General features: G+C 38.9%; 1 protein-coding gene across 1 annotated transcript in view; it reads right to left on the bottom strand.

The window, feature by feature from the left end:
- LOC149816856 (DNAJ heat shock N-terminal domain-containing protein) overlaps window positions 1-12,367 on the bottom strand; it is a 205,400-nt gene that overhangs the window by 134,935 nt on the left and 58,098 nt on the right. The window contains exon 11 of the mRNA XM_089987245.1: window positions 8,011-8,046. Within this exon, the coding sequence (XP_089843371.1) occupies window positions 8,011-8,046 (36 nt within the window). The remainder of the gene's footprint in view (window positions 1-8,010; window positions 8,047-12,367) is intronic.

The raw sequence follows: 12,367 nt of genomic DNA, 5'->3' as shown, positions 1-12,367 counted from the left end.
CTCCTAGCATTCCAGTCTCTTTTAATAGGTCCATCACATACTTTCTTTGTGACAAAACTAAGCCCTTTTTGTTTCTTGCAGCCTCAATACCCAAAAAATATCGAAGGGAACCAAGATCTTTAGTAACAAAGTGTTTCTGAAGATGATCCTTTGTTGCGGAAATATCTTGGGCACTGCTTCCTGTTAATATGATGTCATCAACATATACCACCATAACAACAATTCCAGAACTACTTTGCTTGATAAACAAGGAGTGGTCTGAGGCTGACCTGACAAATCCAAACTCTGACATTACCTTAAATAATTTTTGAAACCATGCCCGAGGACTCTGCTTCAAGCCATAAATAGCCTTCTTCAACTTGCACACTTTCTGACACTCCCCCTGAACCTCAAAACCGGGGGGTTGTTGCATATAGACTGTTTCATGTAAATCTCCATACAAAAAGGCATTCTTGACATCCAACTGAGACAAGGGTCATCCATAGTGCACTGCAACAGAGAGAACAAGACGAATAGTTCCAAGACGAGCGACTGGGGAAAAAGTTTCAAAAAAGTCAACACTAATTCTGAGTATAGCCTTTTGCAATCAATCGGGCTTTGTACCGTTCAATTGACCCATCTGAGTTATATTTAATGGTATATACCCATTTGCAGCCAACAATATCTGCATCAGTTGGAGGATCAACCAAGTCCCAAGTGCCCCTAGAGCATAGGGCATCCATCTCATCCTGCATAGCCTGCATCCATTTGGGGTCGAATAGAGCCTGACTGTGATGAAGCGGAACAGAGGAGGCAGACAAAGCCGAGATAAAATTCTTCATGGATGCCCCAAGATTAACTTCAGAAACAAACTGAGAAATGGGATGAAGGGTGCACTGTCTTTTCCCTTTTCGCAGAGCAATAGGAAGATCCTCATCAAGAGCAAAAACTTCAGTATGCTCAGATATACTTGCGTCAGAAGAAGGAGATAATGGAGGCATGGAGGTAGGTGGTAACCTGTGAGTATACACTATAGGAGGGTTTCGGTATCGAGACTCCCCAGAGGATGGAGCCACAGGCTGTGGAGTGAACGACTCTAAAGGAAAAAGAGGAATTAGCAAAGGAAAGACATCACCCTGACTCTCATGTAACCTTGAAGTAGAACTCGAGAAATATGGAGCAGACTCAAAGAAGGTAACATCCGCATTGACATACTCTTTATGGGATATAGGGTCATAGCAACGATATCCTTTTTAATTCTTAGGATACCCAAGGAAAACACATTTAAAAGTTAATTGTTCAGGACCCAGCTTATGCACAAAGCACACACATCCAAAAACTTTAGGGGGGATAGGAAAAAGAGGAACCTCAGGATGGAGAATTTGGATTGGGATCTGTTCTTCTACAGAACTTGAAGGCATGCGGTTTATAAGAAAACCAGCAGTCAAAACTGCATCTCCCCAGTATGACGCAGGCATATTGGATTGAATCATTAGGCACCGAGCAACATTGAGAATTTGTCTATGTTTTCTCTCAGCCACACCATTTTGTTGGGATATATGAGGACATGTAAATTGAGGTTGAATCCCTTTATCAGAATAGAATTGAAGCAAGTCTTTGGATTTGAACTCAAGAGCATTATCAGTGCGAACAATTCTAACACACATGTCAAATTGAGTTTTTATTTCAACAATCAAAGATTTAAGAATGACAGGGCCTTGAGACCGATCTTTCAACAAGAACACCCATGATAACCTTGAGAAGTCATCAACAATGACCAAATAATAACGACACTGAGACCTACTAGGAATCTTACTCGGACCTCATACATCGACATGAAGAAGATCAAACAATCTTTGACTCGATGGACTTTGACTAGAGGGAAAAGAGCTTCGGCAATGTTTTCCCAATTGACATGTTTCGCATTGAAAAGAAACTGAGGGAAGTATATGAGGAATGACTCGACGAAGTTTTGACACTGGAAGATGACCCAGACGATGATGCCATAACAAAGGACTCGAGGAAGACGTAACAGCAGAATAGACAGAACCCACTGGTTGATGTAGATAATACACACCACCTTCCTCGTAGCCGCCACCGATCCTCTTCCCCGTAAGCAAGTCCTAAAAAGTGCAACCCATAGGATAAAAAATTACCCTACAATTCAGCTCTTTTGTCATTCTACTGAAAGATAATAGATTCTGTGGAAAAGAAGGAGCATGAAGAACATTTGACAGTTGAAGGGTAGGGGAAATAGACATGTTTCATTGTCCTACAATTGGGGAAGAACTGCCATCAGCAAGGACTACCCCTTTTTGATCGGTTACAGGATTTAAACTTAAAAAGTTACTCGAATTTCCGCACAAGTGTCTGGATGCTCCAAAATCAATGATCCACTTACCACCTTGGCCAGATAGGCCATCACCTGCCAAGCACGCAACCTTAGCAACAGAAGACTTCGAAGAGGATGAGCATAAAGCAAAAAGCTTGTTATATTCAGCCCGGCTAAGAGTTATATAATCATTGGAGCAATCCGCATTTGATTTAACCACTTGATCCATAAAGAAAAGAATGCGTTAAAAAACAAACAGGTACTCAGATTGATGACACTAATTTGTCTCCACCACGACAAAAAAAAACTCTACACTATGCAGGTCCACAAAAAAAAATTGTTACTCTGCTTCACGACGTCTGCGCAACATCCATACCACTCACCAGATCAGGAACCCATGGATTCATCACGACTTGTAGATCCGATCTTCTACAGACGATCTGTCCAAAAAGAAATCCAGAAATCACCTTCACGCGATCAACCTTTCACGAGCTTTGCCTTCACACGTTCCCAAGAATGTACAGTAGCAATAGCATAGTTCAAGTCTACTCCCACGATCCACTAAATAATCGGATCTGAAATCAGTCAGATCTGATTCTTTCTCCCCTCTTTTTTTCTCGGCACCCAATATGTAGATCAACAATTGAGTTTGATCTTCACCACGACACACAGATCAGAAACTGCCCCTTTTTGTTTTTGACACCCACAAACGACACAGGGAATTACAATCAAACCTGATTTCAACACAGCCAAGATTCACGCTTGCTGCTTCCACGACATGAGCACAACTGAAACTAACATGTTTCTTTCACAGGAAAAAAATCACGACAGCATGGTTGGTAGGAGCTGTCAATGCAGTCTCCTTGTGGTGATACATTGGAGGTTCAAAACTCAGTGGTACGTTGAATAAAAAACTGGTGAGGGTCTGCCTAACTTAGCTTTCAAAAAAAATCACGACAGCATGAAAAAAAAAAATCACGACCTAGCAGGTAATCACGGTAGGTGCTGAAATCACGACAGATATTGAACTCACGACAGTTGTAAATCATGACAGCTGCTGCTGAAATCATATAGATAGATGTTGTAACTCACGACAGCATGAAAAAAAAATTCACGACCCAGCAGAAATCACGGTAGATGTTGAAATCACGACAGATGAAGAAGGAAGATCATTTCTTCAAGGGACACGATACAAAATCACGGCAGCAGCACATACAATCTGTTATAAGCTGCCAAACCCAAAAATCACGGCAAGGCTCAAGGGTTACGGCTGCTAGATCTGAAGACACACTCCCACGATGCTCCCTTAGATCTGATGACAAATCTTACAAAAAAAACCTGACCTGATTTGAATATATAAATTTTTCTTCGTAGGTGTAGATCAATCGTAGATTGTTCACGATCGATCACGCTCCCACGATCGACTGCTCTGATACCATGTTGAAGGATTGATGAGATGCACCTAACCTTAGGTATATATATATATATATATATATATATATATATATATATATATATATATATATATATATATAGAGAGAGAGAGAGAGAGACGGCTGCACAGAAAGTAAACTCGTTATCTTCATTAGGGCAGCTACTCTATGTTAAATAGAGAGAAGCCAAAAAGAAGAAATTACATCTAAGTCTATTATTAAATAAAATTTCAAATAACCTCTAATCTAAGAAGGCTTAAACTTAAAACCACCTGTTCTCAACACTAAGAAAGTAAGAAACTCTAGTGGATGCAGGACAAGTTCTATCCCAATCGCATCAAATCATGACTCCTTGTACATAAAAATATAATTTTTCTTATTCACGAAGCTTATCCAAGAAAATCCTCAGTGATCACTTGGGAAAGAAAGGAAACTTTTTGCAAAGAATTCATGAAACCATTAAGAAACAAAGGTGCAAAGTGAGAACCTCGTGTTGACATTAGAGAAACTAAGCTATGTCACATAGGTGCAGGTGCAGATGTTGGTGCAGGTGTGAAGGGTGTGACAGCAACAACAACAACAACAACTACGCCTTCATCCCAAAACAATTGGGGTCGGCGATATGAACCAAAAAAGAAAATCATTCTGGGTCCTCCACATGAATCCTTCTCCTCCAATCATTTATATCCAATGCCATGTCCTCGGTGAGGTTCAAAGCATTCATATCCTTTCCTATCATCTTCATCCAAGTCTTCTTAGGCCTACCTAGACCTCTTTTGACTAATATATTTTTCCATTTGTCCATCCTTCTAACCGGAGCACCATTAGGCCTTCGCCGAATATGTCCAAACCACCGTAAACGATTTTCTCTCATCTTATTTTCAATGGATGCAACGCCTACCTTCTTACGTATCTCCTTGTTTCGAATCTTATCTTTTATTGTATTTCCACACATCCATCGAAGCATACGCATCTCAGCTACACTCATTTTTTGAATATGATGTCTCTTGGCAGCCCAGCATTCCGTACCATATAATAAAGTGGGCCTAATCGTCGTCCTATAAAACTTTTCCTTCAACCGCAATCGCATTCTACGATCGCACAGCACTCCAGTTGCACTTTTCCATTTCATCCACCCAACCTTTATCATATGGTTTACATCTCCATCAATTTCTCCATCATTTCGAATGATAGATCCCAAATATTTGAAACAGTCATCCACCGATATTTTTTGCTCGCCAAGCTTCACTACACTCTCATCACTACTGCGTTGCTTACTAAACTGACATTCCATATATTTTGTCTTACTCTTACTCAACGTAAAACCTCTTGCTTTCAATGTCTGTCTCCATAATTCTAACTTAGCATTAACCCCAGCTCTAGACTCATCAATCAAAACAATATCATCAACAAACAACATACACCACGGCACATTTTCTTGAATTGATTTCGTAAGCTCATCCATCACTATAGCAAATAGGAAAGGGCTTAATGTAGATCCTATTGTTATATGAGCAACAATTATAAGGTCGAAATATTGAGGGTTGGTACATATATCTCGAGACAAAAAATATCAACATTGAAACCAAGGGTGTTGAATATGCACCAGACATCAAAAAAAACCTTTTAATTAAACTTCTCACTACAGTTGATTTTCTGATTATTTCTTCTGGCAGTCGTGTATATCTACGATACAAGTCAACTAATAGTTAATCTGGCATTATTAGCTCCATCATTATCATCTATGTTATTTCTACCTTCATGTTTGAAGGAATGATATGCAACTATTTATGGCACTTAAGATTCGAGCATACAAGTACTGACGAAATGAAAAGCCTTTCTTTGCAATACGAGGACTCTGCAGAAGGTCAACAATCCTGGAATTACTCTCGCCCAAGCACGCTTAACTTCAGAGTTCTAATGGTGTTTGATGCATTAATGTTGGTTTAGTGTTGGGTTTTTTCTCTCAAGTTGAACATTTTCTCTCTTTAATTTTAAAACCTCTTCTAGAAAATGAATATCTCTAAACTCGAAGATTTATCTTGCTCTATATCATAAAACTTGTAGCATTTCAAATCTTTTGAATATCCAATACCAATTGTTGTTTTGTAGGATTTAATCTATCTCCTCACTGAGATGGAATTATAACATGAGCCTAATGCCCTCAAAATCTAAGTTTTTAATAGAATCCGTTTTTTATTAGTTCATAATGTCAATAACTTTAAAACATGCCACGACAATGATTGCTTCTCCCGAAAAAACTTAAGACGCAGATTTGCATGACTCATCATAGGATGCACCATATCCATAAGTGTTCAATTCCTACTCTTGGCAACTCCATTCTTTGGTGGTATATAAAGAGTTGTAGTCTAATGCATAATTTAATTCTCTTTGTAATATTGTTCAAATACGGCTCATCTATACTCACCACCATGTCTGACCTAAGGACTTTAATGGATTTCTCAAGTTGCTTTTCCACAAAGTTCTTATAATGTATGAACTGAGCAATGCTTCGCATTTGTGTCCAATAGTATAAGTAAAATAATATCGTGAATAATCATCCATAAAAGTGATGAGATTTGTCTAAAAAGAGGACCACAAATATTTATATGAACAATCTGCAAAAGATTCTATGCTTAGTGCCCCTTATATTCATTCTTCATTTATTTTGAATAGGGAATTTCGATTGACCCAGTCCCAATGCATAAATGAAGTATTGTGCCTTGGCAAACTAAAACTAAAGTTGGGGGTTTGGTGTATTATGGAGAATAAGGATACTATATATATATATATATATATATATATATATATATATATATATATATATATATATATATATATATATATATATATATCATTCATCAAATTGGATGGGACAAGCAACTCACATTTGGCTGAGTATGTGAAAACAATGATCAAAGGTCTTGGATATGTCGGATACTTGGATGGAACGAAAATGAAACAAATGAGTGATGATGAAGATTATAATGTTGCATTGAATAGTGGGACAAAGACAATGATAAGGGTCAAATCATGGTTGTGGAGTTCAGTTGAGCAAAACATTGCTCTAAACATAGTGAAATTTGAAAAAGCAAGAGATGAGCTTGATGATGATTTTGTGATCTGCTAATTGCTTTTTATATTACAAAGTTAAAAGAGATTCTTGCATAAAAAATCTCCAGTTAAGTACACAACAAAAGGAAACCTAAATTTCTAATTTGTACTTTTGTAGGTATAAGTATTTTCCTAAGTTCCTTAATAGCAAGGAATACCTTAGAACATGATCATAGAACAGATAGTGTTTGTTACCTTCCTAAAAGGGAGGTAGAAACCCCGAATCTAAAGAGAGAGAGAGAGAGAGAAAAGAAAAAAAGATCGTTAATTGAAGGGGCTTCCTGTGTTACTTTTATGGTTTTATACCAAAACAGATTAAAAGATTGTTATGCCAGAATACCCCTGCATCAACTTCAATAAGTGTTAAGATAAAAGAGGCAAATGAGATACGCCAGCAACCAAAGGGCAATTATCCTATTTGTTTTTCTGTGTTGGATGTCTCACTTCATCTCATGTATGGAATAAATTTCATTACAAATTCTAAACAACGATACACACTTGATCCCAATGATAGTAAACAGCACATGATAATAATACAGCTCAGGAAATTGCCATCAACTAAAGTCTATATCCTGACAAGGTCAACTCTAAGGTATTTCGATCTTGAACTTTTGCAAACACTCTCAATACATTTTGGTTATTGTCAAGTTTATGACAACCAAATTCCAAATGGAGTTGAATTCATGGACATTCATATTTCACAATATTCTGCATCTGAAGTAAATGACTAAACCATTCGATATGAATGTCAAGTTGTGCAGCTCATGCCATGAAGGAAATATTGGGCAAATTATTCATCATTAAAAGAAACAACTTCTGAAACCAGGAAAAAAGAATCACCAGATTTGACTAAATCTTTCTCAAGCAATTCATCAAGATATAATATCTCTACACCTGTTTTGACAACTCAGAGGAATCATGAGATCACAGCAATCTAGTCAATATGACTATAATTCTTTAAATGCAAAAAAAAATCCATAAGATAATTAATCTATGCTTGGATAGTACAAGAAACAGTAAGTTTCACAAAGAAATGAATTCTTTTAATTTAACTCAGGTATGTCCTCTTCCAATGATCTCGCAGAAGGAACAAGGTCAAACACAATATGGATATAGAAAACCTAAATGCAATTAAATTGAAAAAATGTGGACCTTGTGGGGACCAGCCTTCCGAAAAAAATCATTCACCTGAAAATGCAACGAAAGTCTAATTATAAGATAATTCACCATTACAATAGCTGACAAAGAAGAACTGGAAATACAATAAAAATAGAATGAGCAAACTTGCATAAAATAAAATAAAATAAAAAGTGAACACTGACCTATGAAAATAAAATGGTTGCAATTGTATATATAAATATATATCTATACATATACTTATATATACATACGTATATATAAGTATATATATACATATATGTATATATATATATACATAATTTAACAACTTTTTCCAATGTTGAAATAACATAAAAAAAACTAAATACAAATATGGCAAAAACAAAAACTAGTATCAAGCACCAAGAAACACTAATCAGTTATATCTGCTCACTAAATCCAGTATTAAAAAAGTTGCATACAAACCTTTGGTTATTTCATGTATACAATAACGCTATGTAGCATTTCCCTTCTTTGTCCTCTCGATGGACTGTATACAAGGTTAGTGGTATATGCTCATGTACATTATGGGGGTCTAAAGAAAAGAAAAGATGAAGTGGTAGGATTAGACTGGTCAACCCAGAAGTGGCTGATTCAGATCGTGGGCCCGCTCAGCCAATGGCTAAGGCAGGCTAGAGGCTGGAGCAAGTAGGATGCCACCAGGCTGTGAAAACCACCTGGATGTTGCTCGTCCAGTGGCAACTGATCAATTTTCAGCTTGTGACCTGTTAGGATGTGGATCTACGAAGAAAGAAAACAAGATACACACACACACACATATATATATATATATGGAGAGAGAGAGAGGCCGCATGAAGTGAGCTCTTAGAGGAGATGATACCTTCAAGTTCCTTAACAGAAGTCTTTCTTTGCCAAAGTTGAAAAAAACAAAAAAGAACACAAAATAATAATCATAGTGAAAATAAAAATTAATATCAAGCACCAAGAAACACCAATCCATTATATCTGCTTACTAAATCCTATATTTAAAATGTGCCATACTATTCTTTGGCTATTTCAAGTATAATACAGTGTTTTCTTTCTTCATCCTCTTAATGGACTGCACACATGGTTAGTGATATATGCTTGTGTCTATTTTAGGGGCTCCAAAGGGAAAAAGGAAAGAAAGAAACTCAAAAGATTGGACTGGCCACTGTTAAGGAGTTTATATTTGACAACAGGGGTATTTTGGGTTTTTTACAGACAGCGTAAATTCTGTCAAGACAAGTAATTATTCCATTTATATTGTACTTTTGTTTGACTCTTGTAGTTGTGACATGTTTGTAATTTGTCCTTTATTAATATTCTTTTGCATTATAGCCCTATTAGGACTCCACTATATAAATAAGAGAAATACGGAGTTATCTCACTCTTGTTAAATGACTTGGGTTTTCACGTCTGGCCGCCCTTTTCTCTTTTACCTTTCTTTATTCCCTCTGTTGACAGGTATCAGAGTATTGACCAGTTAAAACACCAAGGGCCTATTCACAAGGTATCAGAGCGCTACTCTTTTTATCCTGATATTTCAGCCTCTACTTGATATGCATATGATACGACCTTAAAATTTTCTTCACTGATCATAGCCTTTTTGCAACCATTTGGCATGATTCTTCCATAAGTTATATGCTTTGAAGCTCTTGTGGTTGTAAAAAACATCCTCGAGTGAAGTGTCCACTCTGTACTTGGTGAACAGAAGATAATGTCTCTTTCCATATCATGAACATAAACAATAATCATTCTTGAATCTAACCCAAGAGTTATATTTGCTCTGGTGCTGAAAAACCAATACAATACCTATTACAAGATTAAGAGATAAGAGATAAGAGACAATATCGTTTTTAGCCAACAACTATAAGAAAAGGTATACACAGTCAATATAAAAAAGACAGAAATGATCCTAAAACCCTCTCTCTAATGATGCACAACAAGGTTAATGGAATTACCAAAGCATGGGAAGCACAATTTTGAGAACTGCATTTTGAAGGCATTAAGCATGAAGACTCCAAAATGCACATTCTTCCCCTTCTTCCTTGATAACTTTGCATGGAAAGCATGTGTCTCATGCTGTGGAAGCAGTTTCTCAAACACTTTCATGCTTTTTCATTCATTTCTTATTTCCCACTTCACATGGATTAAAAGTCATCACTTCTCAATAACTTACCTCATCACTTCTCAATTCCACTTCCTTCTTGGCCACGTTGCACATGACATGTAAGACCCGCACTTTTCAAAAAAAAAATTGTTTTGGATCCAAGTTGGATCCGAGTCCACTCCCCCCCCCCCCCCCCCCGCCCCGGTATTCTACTTAAACCCCCCACGAGAGGGGGTTTCTTTTTACAAATTGAAACCCCCCTCCCCCGACTCCTCCCCTGCGCAACCCTCACCCCCGACTCTTCCCCTGCGCAACCCCTCGCCTGCACCTGAGTCTCCCGACTCGCCGGCCACCCTTCTGTCTCCCTTTGCTCGATGGAAAACCCCTCGACCACCCGCCAGGATCCCTCTCTCTCTGCACAACTCTGATCCTCTGATGGAACCCCCTTCTTGCCTCTCGTCTTCCTAGCCCTCCTCACGCCAGAGCTTCGTCGAAGGCGCCGCCTCCCCTAGGTACGTCTCTTGCCCTCCTTCTCTCGCGCCCTCTGTTAAACCCAGCAGAGGAGGGGTGCCTCCCCTCCCTGCTCCTCTCTCCCATCTCTTTGTTTAACCCAACAAAGGAGGGGTGTCGCCCCTCCCTGCCCTTCTCTCCCACTTCTCTGTTGGTAGGCAGAGGTGACGCCCCTCTTGCCCCTTCCTCTTCTCTGTTAGTATCGCCCCTCCTCAGCTGATCTCGGCCTCAACAGGCCCAGCCCATGCCGCGCCGCAGGGCGCTGCCTGCGGGTCAGGCCTGTCGCCCCTTGCTGTCGCAGCATGGGGACAGGTCAGGCTAGGCTCGGCCTAACCACCGAGCCCACCACCTCCCCTTTGTTTCCCCTCTTGCTAGGAATCGAGCCTGGCTCGGCTGTGGACTGAACAACCATGCTGGGTATGCCCGACCAAGTTGAGCTCGGTCCCCGCCTTCAGTTGATCGGACGTAGCCGAGCATGAGCCCGGCTCAATCAAGGGGCAGCATTGGGCTGCCTCTTACTTGGCTCAGCCGAGTTGAGTTTGGCATAGCCCATCTTTTTGGTACCGAGCTTGACTCGGTTTGGTCAACTCGAACTGGGTTTGGGTTCGACCCCTACGATGCAAGCATTGCCTACTTCATTAAATTAAAAGGGTTTCATCATTTCTTTCGCAGCATGATAAAATACATTTTAGCGCACCTCATCGGTGCAAGGGATGCGACACGCGCACCAAGGCACAAGCCCTTGAAAACCTACGCTCGGAATCGTCCGCGAGTCCGACAATATTCGATGTAGGAAAAAGTTGCATACAAAGACATTGACAGAACACTTCTAACATATATATAAATATATATATATGTGCTTTTAACTCAAGGACGCAGTTTTGCGTATTCTTGTCCATTTAAAATTTATGTCATTTACTTTATTGTCGCATTGTTACGTGCACATGCTACTACTTACGCAATTTACTTAGACGATGTACGGTTTCGTACATTGTGCACTGCTTACGCAGTTTATTTAGCGGATGTACGGTTTCATACATCGTGCATGGTTTACGCAGTTTATTTAGCTCGATGTGTGGTTTCGCACATCGAGCCTGGCCTTATGTCATTTACTTTGCTACCGCGTTGTTACGTGCATAGGCTATTGCTTATGCAATTTATTTGTTCGATGTACGGTTTCATACATTATGTACTACTTACACAATTTATTTAGCCGATGTATGGTTGCGTACATCGTGCATCACTTACGCAGTTTATTTAGCTCGATGTGTGGTTTCGCACATCGAGTCTTGCTTTATGTCATTTACATTGTTGTCGCATTGTAATGTGCATAAGCTTATATTTTGATATATATATATATGTATTATATATACAGATATATAGTTTTGTAAGGTACGCAATTTTGCGTACTCATGCCTACCTTGCGTTACACTTGCATTTAAAGACGCATAATTGAGCATGCTCGCTAAGTCTTTAAAGAAAAAGGAAATTTCATGTGAGATTCCAATGTTTGTAATATTCGTTGTTTCGAAAAGCGAAAACAAATATATGGTCGTTGCTTATTCGCAACCAAGTCTTTCCCTCAACCCTGCGTAGCCCTAAGAGGTACGTACGGTCTTGTGTTTGATATCCAAAAATGACGGATATCCTCGATCTAGAGCACGGGACATTGAGATTTTTAATACAAAGTTGGCATTTTTTTTCTAAGAAACTGATACTTCTTTCATCGTAGTGGTACTATAAGACATG

This window comes from Nuphar pumila, chromosome 14 (genome assembly GCF_984573655.1).
Source record: "Nuphar pumila chromosome 14, dmNupPumi1.hap1.1, whole genome shotgun sequence".
Lineage (NCBI taxonomy): Eukaryota > Viridiplantae > Streptophyta > Magnoliopsida > Nymphaeales > Nymphaeaceae > Nuphar > Nuphar pumila.
This window is presented reverse-complemented; position numbering and strand designations above follow the sequence as displayed.